General features: G+C 38.5%; 1 protein-coding gene across 1 annotated transcript; it reads right to left on the bottom strand.

Moving 5' to 3' along the window:
* Window positions 1–954: 954 nt before the first annotated feature.
* chrnb1l (cholinergic receptor, nicotinic, beta 1 (muscle) like) lies at window positions 955–18,395 on the bottom strand. The gene is made up of 11 exons (XM_044341345.1): window positions 18,016–18,395; window positions 13,259–13,392; window positions 12,628–12,672; window positions 12,046–12,155; window positions 11,409–11,517; window positions 11,181–11,328; window positions 10,214–10,399; window positions 9,437–9,660; window positions 9,144–9,322; window positions 2,609–2,747; window positions 955–2,366 (listed from the first exon to the last, which is right to left on the bottom strand). The coding sequence occupies exons 1-11, from the start codon at window positions 18,113–18,115 to the stop codon at window positions 2,226–2,228; spliced, it is 1,515 nt and encodes a 504-aa protein (XP_044197280.1). The 5' UTR covers window positions 18,116–18,395; the 3' UTR covers window positions 955–2,225.
* Window positions 18,396–21,345: the final 2,950 nt, after the last annotated feature.

The raw sequence follows: 21,345 nt of genomic DNA, 5'->3' as shown, positions 1-21,345 counted from the left end.
TTCAACACAGTTGACAGTACAATCATCTCAGTTAGAGTCGCGGATGCTCGCCTGTGTGCAGCCCCACCAGTGGTGAAAGAAGTCTTCAGGTCCTTTTCTTAGGTAGAGTAGCAATACAATACAACACTGTACAAAAACTCCATTACAGGTAAAAGTCCTGCTTTCAAAATTTTACTTCAAGATCTTCTCCAGACACAAGATGTTTTTTCCCTCAGTGAAAAGCTGATACACCGGAAAGTTTCAGATTTCCACATCACACTTGTATAAGCAGCATACTAGACCACAACTGGCTACAAATTAGTTGTGATGTCAAGAATCATGTACATGATAAACTCACATTTAAGATTAACACATAACTTTCCCCCTTCAGCAGATGAATGTGAAAACAGCCGTCTAGTGCCAAACTCTGCACATACATCATTCTGCACAGTGAAGCTCAAAACATCACAACAAACATCACAGTCAAGTAACAATAAGCAAACATATCAGCAAAATGTACTTTAAGTATCAAAAGTAAAGGCACTCATACAGCATAATGGCATCAATTTTCTATATTATCATGTATTCTTGAATTATTACTGACAAATTTGCAATAACAAGTGAGCAGTATTTTAATGTAGCAACTTGAGATGGAGCTATTTTTACTACTTTTGGGTAGCTTAATATATAACAATGCATAATCACATGTTTTGAATGTAAAATGTTAATCTGCAAAGTTGTAAGTATAACTGTCAGATGGACTAAAAAGCACAACATACATGGGTGAACACATAGATGTATGTGAATGTATTTAATGTACATAAATGTGTGCAGAATCCAACCTCTCTGTCATATCTTCCCCCTTCTTCGTTATGTTTTGGGGTTTTTTTGTTTTGCTCTTTTGTTTCTCTGTAATTTAAACTTTTGATTTTTTTGAAATTTTCCTTGAATTATAAATTTGGATGCATCTAAGCTGCATACAGTATGTGAAAATCATTTTGAAAAAACAAAGTATATTAAAAAAAAAAGAACAACACACTGAAATGTAATTGTAATGTAAAGTAGCAGGAAATTGTACTGAAGTACAGAACCACTGAGACCCACCGTGATTTCTGATTAAACAGTATAAATTGCCTCGTGCAGCTCTGCAGCTCTACAAAGCAATAAGACATTTGATTTATCAAGGCCTACTGTGTGTGTGTGTATGTGTGTGTCAAAGCCTGGCTGAGAGGAGAATGACAATGAAATTTTTATGAAAGTCAGATTTGAGTCATTGAATCATTCAAAGTGCTGGTTGAGATGGAAGCATGACTCATGATGGATTTTTCCTGCACTTGACTCAAACTGATCACTGAAAATAATGCATCAAAAGATGGCAACATGTTGGTCAAGAACATACGAATCCACCTGCCCTCTTGAAGTAATCACATTTAGATTTTTGTATACATAATAATATATGTAATATGATGAAACCGATGACTCTGTAAAAACTAATTAAAATGTAACCTTTTTATAACTTTTCTCTCACCAGCATAGATCTCTGATGAATTACTTTAATATTACTGCCCTCTATTGCTCAAACACCAACATTACAACCTATGAGATGTCTTCCTTGTTGTCTTGGTTGATTGGTGGAAAGCTATTTGTGAGAATCTGATTCAGGGAGATTATTGACAGTAAAATTGGGACAGATATCTCTGTCACAAACAGTCAAATAACAAACTAGTTAGCCTACAGTACATCACTAAAAAAACACAAACTGTCACTTTCAAGAAACATGTATTTCAAGCTTTTAAACTTAAATAACAAAGATCACAATGTGTTAAATACATGATTTCGACAAAAATAATGCAAAACCACTGATGCTTTTACCTTCTATACTGTAGATCTACATACATGGATTTTGTTAGCATTAGCTGGTATGCCATTTTTTAAATGTCATTACATTATACAAGGTGACAATTCTTTGTCTGCTACATTTCAGAGACTGGCAACAGAAATATGGAATTATGGAAAGTCAGATCTGGTGAGCTCAGAGAGCACCATGACTTATTAGGATTTATTTTTATCAAAGAACAAACAGTAAAGAGTTCAGAAGATTCAATAAAATATACTTAAATCTCATTAAGATTTTGTTGAAAATACCCTAGTATCCATGTGTTGTGTGTGTGCATATATATATATATATGTGTGTGATGTGTGTGTGATGTGTGTGTGTGCGTGTGTGTGTGTGTGTGTGTTGTCTCCTATGGGAAGGGGTTGTCGGGTGTATAGTTGAAACTGGCATCCAAGAACATGGCCAGGGTTCCCAGAGTGGTGATGATGACAAATAACCACAGGAAGAGACGGTCCACCACCAGGGCGATGAACTGCCAGTCTCCTGTCATCTGGAGGGAACACACACACACACACACACACACACACACACACACACACACACACACACACACACACACACACACACACACAAAGGACTTACTGTAAGCACTGAGTCAGCAGTGTACTGTATGTATGCAGTGACACATGAACATCGCTGGGGCATGTTTGGAACACTCTGTGCTCAGTAACTGCATGCCGACTGAATAACAAGCTGCCTGACGGTGTGTGTCGTGTTGTGCATGTTTCTCACTGTGTCGTCCGTGTCCTGCTTCTTCAGCTGCTCGGCCATGTATGTCACAGCAGCGATGGCTGACTTCAGGTTGGGAGGGAGGATCAGACAGTAGCCGTCAGTGTCTGGGTGCCGCTGCAGCTGCACTGTGCTCTCACACCTAAAAGACACAGACATGGGGGGGAAGGATGTAAAGAAACAGAGATACACATGAAAAGACATATAGAACACTGAACTGCTGCAAATGTTTGTCTAAAACTTGTCTAAAACTTAAATATTAACTCATCAGAGAAACGATCTGAGCTTTTATGTGGAGCCCTACTGCAGATATGATAGATAATAAACTGTAAAAAAGTACCAACTTATTGTTTAACTGCCTTAATTTTATTTCTTAAAGTTTCCAGAAGTGTGAATGAATCTTGATACCTGCATATTAAACTACTTTCACTTGCTTAACAAATCAACAGTTTAGTTATCTCTGGCTGAGAGGCTCTTATATTCATACTTTATATTTACTGTATGTGCTTCTAATTTGTAATTAACATAATAACACAGATGCACATTTATGTGCAGTTTATTCCTGTTTATAACCTGTAACCTGCACTTTCATTCATGCATCGTAATGTGCACCATCTTTTATTTAGTTTTTTCTACTTTATTTTTTAATTAATAACCTTTAATTTAAAAAAACAATTGATGTAGCTATTCCATTTAATGTTTTATTGCTCATTCTATAAGGATGATAGGGCTATACTTTTTTGTAAAATTAAAAAATAAAAATTAAAAATCCAGTTCTGAGTTTTACTGGATGGATGATTAAAAAAACTTGACTATATAATTTATAAAACTTTGACTTGTATTATAGGAGGGGAACCTTTTTTGTGGCAGATTTTATTTGTCAATCTTGGCACAGAAGACACAAATTATTTGTTTAAATGTAAAGTTATATGTAAGAGGTTATTTTTTGTCTGACAAAATGTTTTAACACTGCAACAGTACAGTACAGTACAGTCCAGGTGGGCTGAGCATTTGTATGCATGGCACAATAAATAACACAACTAACTATTTGACCGTGTATATTGAGCATCTTGGGCAGAAAATTTTCCTTCAGGATAACTACAGTCAATCTAATTTCCTTTTATCTTAGTTAAATATATTTTTTTTTTAAATGATTTATCTGTTTATTATTATTTTAGTGTTATTATTATTTTATTATAGGCTGTTTTTATTTAGTGGACACATGGGCAGTGTCCCATGATTTTTCCAAAGGCAACACAGTCACACCTGGGTGTCATATTAATACTTAGACACATGTCCTCTGGAAGAAGTTAAAACATGCAGCAACACCCTTCACAAAAGCTCCATTAGCTCAGATTTATGTCGTGTAACCTACGTCATGAGCACACCATAGTTCACGCCCGCTGAAACAAACCAGCACTGACATTAGGTGTCCAGCGTAGGACACACGGTATAGAAGCAGATGTCAGTGTTGCCTCTTCATGCCTTCCTCCACATTCCTGCTAACATACAGTATGTGTCCTTGTGTGCCCTCTAGCCACTCACAGACTTCCTGCAGCTCCACTGAGCACTGAGTGACAGCAGCAGCACACTCCCGACACAGAGGTGACATTGACACAACACTGGGTCAATGTTTATGTGATGCCATGACCTTTGACCCCTTCATTCTTACACTCACACAGCTGTTCCATAACCCAAAACATATGAGCGAGAGGGGGAGGTTTGTTTTGACAGCGTTCTTGTCGCATCAAGTCAACATGCTTTTCACTGCTCAGTCAGAAATATTATTTTATAAATATCTTTTAATTGCAATTGAGGAATTTATAAAAACCATAAATGCAGATTGTCTTTGGAATTGCGAGGAAAATAATATAAAGATATATTAGCACAAACTATGATCTCAAACCTACAAATTATAATGCGAGATACATTTTCTTTCCCTATGTGTACATGTCAGTATTTGTTAACTAAGCAGATGACAGGTGCAAATTACGGGTTACAATGAATATATGTATAGGTAGTGTATAAGGAGACTGTGTCAAGTTCAAGTTCATTATTTAAATAATTTAAAAGGGAACATACAGGACTGGTTGCACATTGCTTTTTCTTTTGTAGAAAATACCTTAAAATAGATTTCTAACAGAATCAGATGTGTTTTCAAGGATTTCCAGAAGAAAAACACAAGATGTTACCAAACCCTGTAATATTTACTTCTCTATTTTCTGTGGTGAAGTGCACATTTCTTAATATTTGACCCTTACAGGTCAGGTCACAGTCTGACCACACGTTACACAAGTTCAAGCAAACACTTAAATAGGGTGTTAACTATTTGGTAACGATTCCACTTCCTCCTGCTGCCCTGTGTTTTCTGTCACCCCATTCACCCTTCACCTCTTGTGAAACATGGGTGTATTATGCATATCCTCAGTGTCAGGTGAAAACTTGATTTCCAGACTTTTAAACTTTTTAAATTTTCACTTTTTTAAAAATATGTGCTGTTTTCTAAAACTTGATTCACTTCTATAAGAATGGAAAGTTAAATCTTTCTAACACACTTTGTATAAATAGGGTAGTCTGTTGGTTCCTCAAAGTCGGCTTTGTGGTTTTCCCCTTACAACAATCATATCTGAACATTACTGTATGTTTTTCACTTGACTGAGGAGTATTTCAGCATATAGATGTCTCACAGTGAAATTAAATGTTCATCCTTCTGTCCTGTACAGGGGATCATATTAATAATATACAATATTTTATATAGTGCACATATTTTCATCAGAACAAATGTCCATGTGATGCTAAACATACAGTATATAAATGTCTTTTTTGTTGCTATATTTGAGTGTTATGAACTTATGACAGTCATTTACCATCACAGCCTGATCAATCCATCAACATCGCTACAGTAACAAGGGATGTATGTGGCCCCTTGTGGCATGTATATACATGTTGACAGCACATGTCTACCCTTCAGCTAAATGTCACATTACTGAACGTGTAACAGTATAATGAAAGGTTTGATCTCTTCACTGCACATAGGTTTCTCTCTCTCTCTATCTCTCTCTCTCTCTCTCTGCTCTGTGAAAATACAGCACAACTGCCGAGGAGGGAAAGTTATTCATGAGTGGCGGTGTGATGAGCAGGTGAGGGTTAATTGGAAAGGTTATCACACCTGTCCTGTTTCACAACCACATATGAAGCAGTGCAGACACATATACTGTCTACAAATATGTGTTTGTGTGTTGGATTAGCACATACATGAGAAACAGTAAAAGCATATAGAGGATAAATCATACTGTACTGACATGCAGATTCATTTATTTTTAATATGTTTATTTTATTCTATCTATAACTCCACTGTATAAATTGTAAGTATTTGTATTTATACACTTCTGTCCAATATTGTGTGTGTCCTCATGTACATACGGTATATTTACTGTATATGAAAGCATACGTTACAACATATTGCCTTCTTTAAAGTCCTGTTCAATATCTTTATTTATTATCATAATATATGTTTCCAACAAATAAGTCTTGTTTTCTACAGCTGAGTCACAAAGATCTTTTGAGAATTTTATCTTCGTACTTATTTTGACTCTGATTAGTTTACTTGTATAAACTTGTGAAAAAGGTATTTTAGATTTTTTTAGTATAAATATATTCCTGCATTGCCCTTCATGTCATAGAATTGATTTCTTAGTTGATTTATTTGTTTGTTTGTACTTGTAGTTGTATTTCGTCTTCTCTTTTAATTACTCTACTCATACATTTTTTTGGTTGCTTGTTTTGCTTATTCATTTGTTCATCAATTTGTTTATTTATGGGCTGTGCTCACTTATGCATTCATTTGCTAATGAGGGACAATATTAAGAATACTAAAGAACTTCACTGGAGAGAGAGACAGAGAGATAGAGAGAGAGAGGGAGAGAGAGAGGGAGGGAGGGAGGGAGAACACAACATTGATACAAATGTGTAACCCTCTGAGGACGTCTGGCTCGTGCAGACTGGCACCTTCACTGCATGTCTACATACAGTCTATGTATGCAGTGTGGAGTTGTACAGTGTGTATATGGTGTGTATGGTGTTGATAACGTGTAGAACCTCTGGCACCAGTGAGAGGAAGGCGTCAGTGAAGGAGTGGGATAAGTTATCAGTGTCGCAAAGAGTCAGAGTGACAACAGATGGACTGCTGGACAATAAAAATGAGTGTGTGTGTATGTGTGTGAGTGTGTGTGTGTGTACATGGCCACAGCTCAGGGCAGAGCTATGTGGTGCCCTACATGCTGCATGCCATCCACATTCCACAGCTTGCATTCATCACCACAGATACATGAAGCCCTTCTCATTATGACACTCACACTCTTAAGCAATCACACATACACTACTGACACTGTAGCTATACTTACTGTACATGTGAATGTATCTATATTGACTTATATCAGTATGCTCACATAAATACACATCTATAGGTGATACCGAATAAATACAGACAAATGAAGACGCATACTAGCAGCTCACATCATCAAACATCCAGAAAATTCTCATAAATGTGTTGTAAAGGACAACGCCTGGAATAAACCTCTACAGTACACAGACTGGACACTGGTGCCTGTGTTTCTGTCTGCCTTAACAGCACAACCACCATCTCTTCCACATCAAAAACGACAAAATCCTCTTCTGCTCCGATCACTCAGCACTGGTCTTCCCCTCTACTCATCCAGCCCTATCCAATCTTCACTGTCCGTCCACCTCCTTTCTGTGGGATTACCCCCTAATGCCCAAACTAAACAGAGGCTTAGTAGCTGGCGACTGTGGACTGGGGTGCGGGGCTTAGCTGAGGCTGAATCTGATGCCTTTGGAACGGGATGAGAGGTGCACAGCACCAGGCCTGGTTCAGGGGACTGTGGAGCTGTTTAAGATAGCAGGGCTGGGTGGCAAGGCTGATGCCTACTGGCAGATTAACCAGAGTAAAGCCAGCACAGTTGGGCACACAGCAAAAAATTGAAGCAAAATTTGAGGTAATGTGTATTTTGATCTCTATCACTGATTGATATTTCATTGGCAATAACCTATCCTTTGCTCAGTCAATTAATTAAAGCCTCAACATTTGTTGAACTAAACACCTAAATTTTGGTAGGTCTAGGACAGTAACTGTGTAATTCTGAGCATTATGACCATCGTGGCTAAATAGCAAAGGAATAGTGCCAGCTGCCACAACTAGATTGAAAGGGGATCTTTTGGAAGGGGAATTTTGACCTACTTATGGCACTTGAGGAAATGTTAAAGGATCGCTAAAATTATTACAACTCAATTCCCTGAGGGGAATGTGAATGTATGTACCAAATTCTATGACAATCCGTTCAATAACTTTTGAGACATTTTGCTTAAAACCACAAATGTCAACCTCATGGTGGTGCAAAATGAAAAGTTAGGGAACCACTAAAGTCATCATCCTCTGGGGACCATGAATGTGTGTACCCAATTTCATGGCAATCTATTCAATAGTTGCTGTAATATTTCATTCTGAACCAAAGAGGTGGACGGACTAATGGACCGAAATCGCAATCCATAAAGCCACGCTGCTAGCATGGATAAAAATGACACTTGGTTTACTCCCAGTACACTGAACTATTTGAAGATCCATCCTTTGTTTGTCAGAGTAGCTTTTATATTGTAATATTAAACTAGCTTTAAATACTGTATATGAGGCTGAAAGAAGTGCACATAGCCACTGTTACTGTCTTGACAGATTCTCTGAACTGCTGTGGTGATGGCTGTAATTCTGCCAAGTCTAGCACACTGTGTACTTTACTATAATAGCTGGTCTGGCATCTGATCCAACATTCACACTTTGGCAGACTCTACAAAGAAGATTCATGCCTGTGCTGGCTTTTATTAACATTAATAGAAATAGCTTTCTCCAGGTTTAAACATCAGGATCAGCACATCTTAGCCGAGAGAGAGGTTGAATCAGTATGAATGACCCTCATGGTCGTTATTTCATATCCATAGTTTTTAACTTGACAGGTCTTGACAGGTAAGAATATAGGCACTATAACATTTTGGAAGTTTATCACTCTCAACAATTCAAACCAAGAGCTTGGTTTATCTTTTGAGTCAAACCCAATCAAGTTTTTTTTAATCAAAGTTTAAACCAATATTTATGAGATTTATTTGAGTTTTCTGTTGTTTTGGGAAATCTAAATCTTTATTTTTTATAGAGAGTGTATAAAGTTTGTTGCTGGATATTCATACTGTCAGCAATTGGCATGAATGAAAGCTGAAACTTTAGAAGATGGATGTTTTTTCTTTCTTTTTCGTACCGCAATACAAGTGGGGAAAAAAAGAACGAAAACGCATCTTTACTGACTGGTCTGAAATGGGAAGAATGTCTTTTCTGACATAAATTTTATACTTGTAATCATGTAAGGAGTGATTCATCTGCTGTAGCCGTTATGGACACTCTATTCTGATGAGGCAGTATGAACTGTCAAACTGTGTATTCATGTCTCCAGGAGTCACCTTATAAATGCAGCCTTACCTGCCCCTCCAGGGTATGACAAGATCAGGGTTGATCTTGCGAAAGAAGTACTCTCCTCCAGGCTGCCGTCCACTGAAGCCTCGGATAGGGATGTCGTCTTTAGACTCTTCCTTCAGCAGAGGCTCCTCTGGGTTGGGCCTCATCATGCCAATGAACTTGGGCAGGAAGTGAATGAAGAACTGGGAATTTAAGGTTCAGAAATCAGGGTGAGTAATGAAATATATGTGCTTCTAATTCTTTATATATCTATCGGGATGCTTTAACAGACTAGGCTTAAACAATCCCAGCCTCACCTTCCGAACCCAGTGTGGCATGATGTGCGTGCTGGCTGTTCGGTGGTGCAGGTTGAGGACAACCACGCTCAGGATGACAGAGAAGGTGACCAGGATCATGGTGAACATGACGTAGTTGACAATAATGGGTATGGCAAGGGAAGTCTCAGGGACCTTGTCAGCCAGCAGGAGCATGAAGACAGTCAAAGCGATGAGGACAGAAATGGAGAGAGTCATCTTCTCTCCTGGAGAGGACAGGGACAATTTGATGAATTAATTAAGATAGTGAAGCAACAAATGTTACTCTACTGGCTTCTGGTTTGCATTGACAAATGCACGCATTTGTTTTGGAGAGACATGCAATTGCTAGATTGGCTTAATCTTTAAAAATGCTGGACCAAGGCATTACTTACAAGTATTGAGTTTATTGGTAAGTTTTAGTTAAAGATATTTTGTCTGATTGATGCCTGTCTCACAGATATCCAAAAAGATGAAAAAAAATCATTTTCTGAGAGTTCAACATGTTTGGTTTGTTTACCGTCCATCCTTTTGCTTTCCCTTGAATCTGTAATTCCTACTCTCTCATCATTCTGGCCATACAGGACCAAATACTGACAAAGTAGATTCCTAGCCAAGGTCACTTTCCTCTGATCCATAATAAATCAAAATCCTTCCGTGCCTTTTAAGGTTGTCCTGCCTCATGATGTAGTCTGACACATGCCTCTTGTCATGACATTAGACAATGCATCACTGAGTAGATGTGTAGTCACAACGTCAAAACATATCTGATGTGCTGACCTGCTCCAGGAGGCAGGTAGAAGACAAATATAGCCAACACGCTGGTGAGGATGCAGGGCACGATGATGTTGATGATGTAGAAAAGAGGCTTCCTCTCTATGATGAGGTAAAAGGTGATGTCCTCATACAGGTCTTCCTTAACGTTCTTCCTTGAGGGCTTGTGACAGATGGCCCACTCCCCGTTCTCTGTGAAGAACAAGGTGGGGAAGCAAAAAGTATTGGGAAGGGGGACCTAAATTAAGTGTTGGGAGATGGCTTTTCATTGGACATAAACAAGAATCGCTCTCTGCTCATTTAATAGTGCAGTAACTTGAGCATTAAAATTCATTTGTAACCATTGTAAACAGTATTTGCAGCAAAATAATCAAAGATTAAAGGTCCAGTTAAAAAATGTGAAAAAGTGAACCTTTGATTGATTATTTTGTTACTGTTCAAATGTCATTGAGCAAGGCACTGATTATCATTAGTAGAGTTTGTAAATATAAAACTCCTGTAAAAATGCAGGATACTAACCTTTTATAGCCACCAATATGGTTTATTTGACTGTTATTATTTGCAATTCTTTCTTTGCTATGAAAGAGTTTTTTGCTGTAAGGCACTGGTGAGTGTCATGAACAACCTTACAAAAAAATGTGTGCATTTTGTGCATTATGAAGAATTTTGTGTATTTTGAGAGTAGACTGTTATAAAGCAGTAAAAAGACATAATAATTACTTTGTGGAACTAAATTAACTGATTGGTGATTGTATTATCTTGAGTACTGACTCAATATATTCCCCAACTTGTGGGGAATAACTGTGTACTAGACTGAATCAACTTGTAATAGCAGCAAAGTGGGATTTTGTTACATTATTATTTCATAAAACAAACTTCACACATTGTACACATTGGCTAGGACACAGGTTATGTGTAGATTGAACACTGTACAAAACTATGGGAAGCAGAAGACGCTAGTGAAGAAACATACCAGTGAAAGCGTTCTCATCTATAACAATCTCCTGGATCTCTTTGCCTTCATCGTCCAGAAAGTACTGCAGGTCCACCTCAGAGGCATCATAGGTATATGAGCGGAAAACCATGCTGCAGTTCTGCCAGTCAAACGGGAAATACGCAACCTGTGGATTGTTGGGTGAAAGTCAATGAAAGAAGAAGAATAAACTAAAAGTTTTTGGCATATGATCCTCAAAGCCTGTACCTCTATAGAGCAGGAGCTGCGGTAGATGGCTGGGGGGAGCCAGTTGACTTTCCCATCACTGTAAACCAAGACGTTGACATACAGAGCCACGTCAAACTGACCGTCATTACTGCAGGGAGAAAAAAGAAAGCAAATGTGACATTTCACATTTACTTCTACATCTTTGATTTATTGTGGCCTTTAGTATGTGACATTCATTCAAAGTATATTTTGTACCTTTGCCTTACATTTGCCTTCTGTGAACTGTCGATAGCATGTATTTGGGCCCAAATATTTATATATTAATACACACAGACATGTTAGTAAGTGTTAATATTGTGTCAATAACAGATGGAACAGGGACTAACTGGGCTAAGTGGCAACAATTGTTTGTTTGTTGTTTGTTTCCCCTCTCAACCAAGTCAGATTATCATCAGATTATTTGTTTTGTCACAGGAAAATTTAAAAATGTGACCTTTAAAATTAGGTCATAGGTCATGCAAATATGTTTAAAACATTCACATATTTTGCAATGTTTTAGCATATTTCTGAACATATTTTAAAGTGGAACATGTTTCTTTCCACTTTTGTCTTCAGAGCAGATTGTCTGTAAATTATTATGGATTAAGTGGAAGACTGTCAATGCAGACACACTCACTTATTTATGAGGTAGATGTCAGGACGCCACACCTTGTTGGGAGGAATCCTCAAAACGTTAATGTTGTCATATTCCTCTGGGTTCCATGACAACCTGTAGTCTGTCCATTCCTGGAAAGGATGGAAGGAAGGAACGAGAGGAGGAAAAAAGCAGCAAGGAAGGGAGGGCAGAAAAACGAGAGAATGTAAATAACAAGCATAGCAGGAGCAGAAAAGAGGTGAAATCATTACCACGGTGCCCTGATGTCTCTTTCATTTACGTGCTTGTTTTTTTCCTGTCTTTGATAATTAATTTTAATACAACCAATGTGGACAGACTATCACACACACATACGCACGCACTCGCACACCACTGTCATAACCACTCTAGCCGCCTTGAACTCTAATTAACGAGGGCGAGGTGCACAAGCGAAAGAGTGAGTAAGAGAATAAGAGAGATAAAGCAAGAAATAATTTGTGTTTATAAGAAGTGACAAGCCCATTTGAGATCAGAGTGACAGAGCAGCGGGGAGAGAGCAGAGGAGTCTGAGCAGAGCAGCAGAGCGAGCCTCAGTGATGAAGATGAATGTTTTCATCCTTATACCAGGTTCATGAACACGTTGGTTGTCATCTCGCCGTTCTTCTCGTTCTGTTGTGGGATAGAGAGACAGAGAGAGAGAGAGAGAAAGGAGACATAATTAATGATGCCACAATATCTTGTTGTGCATTACAGCGCTGTTACTCTCAGTGGAAACTAATTGGGTATAGATAACCATGACGCACCCTTTGTTGGATAACTTCATAAAATAACTTAATATATTAGTGTAAATGATGCATAAGGATATGTTTGTATGTATGAGTGTCTATGTGCATGTTGCTGGTGTGTGTGTGTGTGTGTGTGTGTGTGTACTTGAATGGCTATCATTATGAGAATCAATTTGAGTTTTAGACCTTGGAAGTGAGGACATTTTAGGAAAGTGAGTGATATTTTCGCTGGTCCTCACTTTCTGACATACCTTGAAAGGGCTGTTTGAGGGTTCAGACTTGGTTTTAAGGTCACGGTTAGAATTGGGTTTAGGTTCAGTTTAGGGTTAGGGTCAGGGTTAGGCATTTAGTTGTGATGGTTAAGTTTAGGGTTAGGGGCTAGGGAATGCATTATGTCAATAAATGTCCTCACTAAGATAGCTACACAAATGTGTGTGTGTGTGTGTGTGTGTGTGTGTGTGTGTGTTTACCAAGCTGACTAGCTGGGAGAGGGTCATCCCTACCCGGACCATCACCTTCTCTTCCCAGTAGCGTGCCGGTCTGACTTTCAAGTTGTAGTTCTGAAATATCTTCTTATGGAGCCTCCGCTCTGTTTCTGAGGCTCCTAAAATTACAGATGCAAAGAGACAGAAAATGATGAGGGGGAACATGGAATGATAAAATAATATAACAAAAGCCAGCACCATCTGAAAAAAAAGAATAGCAGAGAACGGTGACATGGATGAAAAAGGAAGAACAGCAAAATAAGAACAAGACAAAACATGATAGAAACAAGGGAGAAGGGGGGATCATGCAAACTCGAACTGGTAGAGACTAATGAGTTACAAGTAAACAAAATCATCAGCTTCTTAAAAAGCTCCAAAAGTAGAGATGCTTTCAAATTTGACACCATGTTTGTTAAATCACACAAATATTATTTTTTTTTTTATATTTTTTAATTTTAACTCCCCCTATTGCTCATTTAATTAACTTGTCTTTTAAACACAGCTCCTTTCCTGATAACTGGGAATGTGCCATTGTCACAGCTATTTTTAAATCTGGAGTCCGCCTTGAAGCCAGTAACTACAGACCAATAAGTATACTGCCAGTACTCTCAAAGATTGCTGAGAAAGTTGTCATTAAACAACTGATAACATTTCTTAATACAAGTAGCTTTGGTCTACATTGTATGCAATTTGGCTTTAGAACAAATCATTCCACCGAAACTGCTACCTTGCTCTAAATAGAGAAAATTATATCAAAACTGGACAAAGGAGGAGTAGTTGGTGCTGTATTTTTAGATCTGCGTAAAGCATTCGACACAGTCAATCATGATGTTTAATATTGAAACTCTCTAAATTTAACTTCTCATCCAGAGGACTGGCATGGATGTCTTCATATTTATCTAATAGGATACAATGTGTCAAAGTTGGTGACGCACTGTCCAGTAACATGAAGTGCACAATGGGTGTTCCACAAGGTCCCCTAAAGTATTAGGTCCCCTATTATTTAGCCTATATATTAATGATCTCCCTCAACGGTGTCATGATGTAGAACTACAAATGTATGCAGATGACACCATTGTGTACACACACGCAAAAACAGCTAAGTTAGCTGCTGCTAAGCTAACAATTGCATTGGAAAGGATCACAAATTGGCTTGATCAATCATGTCTGAGTCTAAATGTAAACAAGACAAAAGGTATGTTTTTCTCAAAAAACCATGGTACAACCTCCTAACGCTGATATTCTCATCAAAGGTGAAAAGACTTACATAGTTACTGACTTTAAATATCTTGGTGTGACACTGGATCCAAATTTGAACTTGAAGAAACATGTTAAAAAATGGTCAAAACCAGTACAACTTAGCAAATTTTAGACATATTAGAAACTGTCTCCCTTTGGACGCAGCCAAGATATTTATGCATGCTATGATTCTTTCCCATATGTTGTATTGCATCACATGTTGGGGGCAGGCTGGAGAAACAGCCATAAAACCTCTTGAGTCCTTATACAAACAAACTAAAAACTCTGGACAAAAAGCCAATGCATTTCCATCACTGCAGGGTACTGGAGAAATACAATTTACTGAGCTTTGAGAATGTTAGATTATTCTCTAATTTGTGCCTAGTTTATAAAATTTTAAATGGTTTGGCACCTCCTCCACTATGTGATTTTGTGTACACTCACTGAGTAAGTTCTATTAGATCCTCCAGAATATCCTCTATACATAATTGTGCCATGCCATTTCGTCACACTGCATTTGGACAGTCAACTTTCTCTTTGAAAGCCACAACTCAGTAGAATGTCCTCCCTGATGATATGAAGAGCTGCAGTTCAATCAGTGCATTCAGAGCCAGGTTGAAGAATCTGCTGAAGGCTGCTCAGCTCTGTGGCCACTGAGTCTGGATTTGATCTCATGGTCTTCTCAAATAATCTTGCTTTTGGTTTGACATGCTTGCATTGTTAATTTCTGATTGACATTGTGGGTGTATGTGATGTGCTGTTGTGTTTAGCTTTGTATTTTGTATAATGTGTCCTGTCCTTTTTGCTTTTTACTGTTTGCTATTGTGCTGTTATATGTTTTTAGGGACTGCAGATGAAAATTAGCTTGAAGCCAAATCTGGTACAGTGCATCATTTATGTTAAAAACTGTACACTGTCCCGATAAATAAATAAATAAATTAATTAATTAATTAATCAATTAAAAACGATTACTGGCTTGAGACTAAATTTTACACAATCTTATAGAAAAGGCACACATGAAATTCATATTTTTTTACTTACTTACTTACTTTTCCAGACAAAAACCACAAGGAAATTTTATCACACTTAAAACACTTAAACACACATTTAGCTTAAATTTTTTTGACAGGTTTATAAAGGACTACATAGTGTTACAGCAGTCTAAAATATGTTAACCCCCCCAGTCAAAAATATGTTAATGTGTGTATGTGTAATGTTTGAGCTTCACCGTGCAGAACGATGTATGTGCAGAGTTTGTTTTCACATTCATCAGCTGAAGGAGGAAACTTTCTCTATGCTCACCTTAAATCTCACACACCTAAGTTGTCTACCTACAAGCAGGATTTGTGACATCACAACTAGTTTGGAGCTAACATACAAGTGTGATGTGGGAACTTGAAGTCTCCAGCGCACATACACTGAGAATGGACTTTTAAGTAGGAGACATATGTTTTCAGCAGTTAGACTTGAACAATAGATGTGCAATATTTTTAACTAGATACTTAAACTATTTTTGTGGGGGAAAAAAACATCAGACACAAACTGTTATTTAAAGCAGAGTAATCTGTATATGTCTTATAACATGTCTGGAGCTAATATTTGATGTTTTGACCTTTTTTTCTCTTTAATTGTTTTTCTTTTCTTTTCTTTTCTTTTCTTTTCCTTTCTTTTTCTTTTCTTTTCTTTTCTTTTCTTTTCTTTTCTTTTCTTTTCTTTTTTTGGTGGGCAATATTTTCCCATTCTTTTACCTTTTATTTTTGATTGATAAAAAAGAGAATGGAAGAAACCAAGAGCAAATTAAGAGTTAATAGAAAAGACCAAAGCTGGAAAAATGAGATAAAATACAACACAATCAGGGAACATGTCAATCTGCAGCTTTAAGTCACTGACACCCAGACCACAGCAGGTTTGTTCTCCGTGGATCAGTGAGTCAGACCTGCAGTGGTTAGGGGTTCAATTCCTTCTGGGATGACCCATGCTAAAAATATACTGCATGTAGTCATGTATACCCAGTATGGATGGACTGGTCTGTCTGATTCGCATTCTATTAGTGTCATAGATACTATTACTTTTTGATCTGGAAATAAATACTGTTGCTGAATGAGATTTTGTACGTATATTTTGCTTCCTTCCTATGGAAGAACGACAACAGAAATAGTGTTTTATTCACTTTTTAAGAAAGGTGTGAAATGAAATATGTGGAATTTAATATTCAGGAGAATTAAGCACTCAGCATGATGACATGGATTTCCAAAAATGTGTCTCAGTACTGGCTGACGATAGACTGACTTTCATTCCAAATATGTAACAAACTAACATGTGGAAAAGACAAAGAAGGACAGAAAGGATGTGGTGTACGATGGGTAGCAAAGGTGACTGAGCTAATGTAATTGATATGCAGCAAGGGAATGAGATCAAAGGGATGACTGGGATACCAGCTCCATCAGGGACAAAAATAGGCTCTGATTATCAAACAATGATGTGTTAATATGATTCATTATATGTTCTAGAGCAGGACAGTCAGGTTTTTTTTTTTGCTTTTTAAGTGAAACAACATCATAGGACATAGTAAGATCATATGTTTCCATTTGGATTGACCTTTATTTCTACCACTCCTGCTCTTGCTCTCCTCTTTCTGTTGGCCCACCTCTTTAGGACAATATAGTTGTAAAATCACACTGGCAGTAGGACTTACAGAGGGACAGGAACAATACACCACAACCGCAGACGAGGTCACCAGCCAGTGCATTGCTTTCCAATCCCACTGCGGGGTCAAAGTCAAAGCCCTTCAACTGATTCCAGGTGAGGACTTCATCGGAAATCGATTCTAATCATGATTTTATCCAAAAACAGAGGAAGTGGAATCAATACCAATTTAGCCGAACTGACAGAGTGCAGTGGTATGTGAGATACTTGGCTGTTATCTCATCATATCTGATTTTAGCACAAAAATGCCTCAGTTCTTAAGTGTATGTGTGAAAATGGAGGTGGAAAAGATTCACTTCCAGGCAGTACCACAAGAAACAGGTAGTAGTGTTTGTACAGACGGAGGAATGGGAACACTGCACTGCCGGTCGCCAACAAGCACAGGGCAACTGTTTGTTTCCAAGCCTGATATGAGGTCGAAGGTCAAAGTCAACGGCAGTCAAACAGTTTTGTTTTTCTTTCCCCCCCTTTATCTCCTTCATTGTACATTTCAACATATACCTTATATCTTAATTTAAATGACACAGGAAAAAAATATTTCTGTTCTTTTAGTATCAACAAAACTTTGACAAGCAAATGCTGTAAGCCTTACACAGAAATTCAGATTCAAGTTATTTTCAAATTCTGTTTTATCTCATTCATCTTGAAAAATTAATATTTAAACAACTAAAATTGTGCTAAAAATGTGTTTAAATACTGCGGAAAATATCGGCTGATATAAAACTATTACCAGTGCGATCATGAGATCATTCAGTCGTCTCCACAAACACACACCAACAGTTCTTAAATGTTCTTACCAGTGAAAGCGAAGCAGAGGCAGCTGCATACGATGATAAATGTGTTCATTCTCACATTAATGTTCATCTTCATCTTAATTTGTCCAATCGTGACAGTCATGACATCTTCTTACACTTCTCTTGTGCCAACCAGAGGCCCCCCTCTCCACGATGACCACGCACTTTGACCCCTCTGCACCCTCACCTGGGACCTATAAGGATGAGCGTCTCCAAAAGCTCACACACACCTTTCTATCTCAAGCAAATAGATGCACACCTCCGATTGGATTACAGCTAGTTGGCACCTTCAGCGGCACACACTGTTCAGCTAACAGCTCTCTCTCCTTTCTCTTCTTCTTTTTGTGGCCATGGCTCCATGGGTGAAACCACGGCGTGATTGGGTGCGCGTGCTGGGAGTGACGAGAGGGCGGAATGTGTTTGTACTGGGAAGCCTGTGGGGAAGGCACCTGTTGGTGCTCACCAATCTGAGGTGGGGACTGAGGGGATGGTGGGTGGGAGGAAGAGGAAGTGGAGGGGGTGGGATGGGGTAAAGGAATGGCAATGGGCTACGGGTTATGACAATGGGGATATTTTTGGGAAAGAGAGCAAGTGGGCGGAGTGGAGCGTAGAGTTGATTGGGGGGTTGACTTTCTCTGTGGATGAAGTATTGGTGGTGGATTGGAGCTGAAGCGGTTAATGGCATTTATTGCTCATTTCACTTTTAATGCCTTCTTTATCCTTTAATGAACATCTGCCCCTATTATTCTTTGCTGTTAAATCACAATTCCTCAACCTCTTCCATCCCTTCACACATTTGTATCCACCCTCCCTGTTTTGGTGCAGTGGCAGTCATTCCCGTTGTGCTGCCTTGAGTCTGGTATAAAGGCTGTTGGAAAAATGCTGGAATTCAAGCTGTGCTGATCTCTTATTTCAGAAGGTTTAGTTATTAAAAAGAGTAAAACAAAATCAATCTAATTTAACAGTACTGATACTTAAATGGTTTGTGGATTTCATTGTTTCAGTAACTTATGTAACTGTTCCTGTATAAAAACAGTTCTCTTGAAAATATCCTGGACAAAATCCAAAAATGTATGTAAGCCACCGTGTGAAGAATTGTGTAAGATTCACAATTATGGTGCCTCCCAGTGGTAGAATCAAAAAAGACACTGTGGCAGATTGCATCAGAGGGGACGAGATGGAGTGAAGGAACGTCAATAGTTATGACAGTGTCCAATAAATCAATCCTGAGGATACTGAGATGAACAGGCTGAAGCAACACATAGACTGAACCAACTCTGGTTGGGACTGTTTACTTTTCTACAAACAAAAAGATTATATAATCATTCAAATGTATGGCTTTAGGCATATAGTGGCTTTAAGTAGCGGAATTTTGGGTCAGAAAACATTTTATTCCCATGCTAGATAGTCGACAGTAGTGAGATGACAGGAAATGGGGGTAGAGAGAGATGGGGAATGACATGCAAAAAAAGGTCCCAGACAATCTGATTAATGAAACTGGAATGAAACCTTACATTTAAGTGGTGCAACAGTTAAATGAGCTTAAAATTTTAATAAATTTTAAGGGCAATCATTGACAATTTAGTAATAACAAAAGTCATGACAAGTAGGAGAAAGACATATTTGGAAAGCAGTTAGAGGAGCTGAGAAAACATCATTCAGCCATTAAAGCTAATGTACATGTATGTCTGTGTGTAAGTAACAAGAATAAATGATATAAGGAGACAAAGGTGTGTTCAAGTATCCTGAATGAGTTTTAGGGCAGAGTGGAGTGCTTCAGAAGTTCCAGCAGCTCCCAAATGAAAATGACGCAGAATAAAAATTTGAACAAACAGATGGGCAGAGTCTCTCATGAGGAAGGGTCTTATTCAACAGATTCTGTATTACCTGCAGGGATGGAGTTGCAGAGGCAGTCTAGAATTATACCAAACTTCTTGACAGGAGCAGAGAGATGCTGCCAATTGTGATGTAGAGGTCTTATAAGAGTTTCAACAGAGAAAAAGCACCTCAGTCTTGCTGATATTGAGTTTCAGGTGAGCTTGAGGGTAGATAACTATGTCGAATAGGACATAAAAATAGAGATGGATGTTGTTGCCATAGAAATGGTAACTGAAGTTCTGAGACGTGATGTCTGAGCCAGTGAACAAGTGTTATGATCATTGAAGTAAAGGCCGAGGAATGAACTCTGGATCCTGCTGCTTCTTGGATCCTTCACATTGTTTTTCATGCGGGTGATGTCTGTCTTTCAAAGGTCATGAAGTAATTTCTTCTGTTACACAAGATAAGAAAACCTTCCCTCCATCACCTATAATTTCTGTCTCTACTTTCCACTTCCTATTACCTCCTCTCTGTTGTATCTCAGTTCATAGTATCCTCTCTCTCTCATGCTGGTCAGGGTTTCCAGCACAAAAACACAAACAGGCCATAAATCAGACTCAGGTTGATAGTTCGGAGAGGGAAAATGTCTTCGACTTGCCCTCCTGCTCACCACTCCCAGTATAAATACATCAATCAGAATGGTCCCTGTGTGTTTTTGTGAACTGGTTAGACAGCCTGTGTTCCCAATACCGCAGTTTCATCTGTTTCAAGTGTGAGATCATAAGCCGAGGATAGAAACGAGCACGCGTCAAACAGTAGTGCGGCGATAATGCTGCAGGCAGGTCTATGATATTGAAGCACTATCAGCCCTGTCGCCACAATGGGCTTTTGGGAATGACTGCAGACTTTCAGGCTTCACATGCTTCAGCTGATGGAGCTCACAGCGCATGTATGCATGAATGTATTTACACATATTACAAATATCAGGGAAGCCCATGCAGAAGTGTCCAGTAACCAGTGCCAGTGTGTTTGTGTTATGTGTGTGTGTGTTTGTGCAGGGTTATTAATAGCCGGGTGGGCAGGTGACAGAGCGAGGGTCGCAACTCTCACGGCAGCATTCTGACAACAGATGGAGCCTTTGATATCTCCCCCTCTGATCTTTATTTAAAAAACTAAAACTAAATGGAAGCATAAGATTAAAAGGACAGGTGTGTGTTTGTGTCAAGTGGGATATTCTAAAAGGGCATGTGGTGTCTGTAAGAAAGCCAGATATTGAGAGGCACAGGTCTCCTAAAGTATATAATGGGAATTCCACAGGCTATTGGTGCAGCTGGTGAATTGAGTTGGCGTGCTGCTCTGCACTCCGACATAAGAATAGCCTTCATGCAAACGCACACATACGCAAGTGCTGGAAATACAAAGAGGATTACTATGGTTGCAGAAATATCCACAAAGCATGTGCCACACTCTGGCACATTCTGACACGGGGAAATGAAAGGCATACAGTTTGCTCAT

The sequence above is a fragment of the Thunnus albacares genome, chromosome 22 (genome assembly GCF_914725855.1).
Source record: "Thunnus albacares chromosome 22, fThuAlb1.1, whole genome shotgun sequence".
In the NCBI taxonomy this organism is placed as follows: Eukaryota; Metazoa; Chordata; class Actinopteri; order Scombriformes; family Scombridae; genus Thunnus; species Thunnus albacares.
This window is presented reverse-complemented; position numbering and strand designations above follow the sequence as displayed.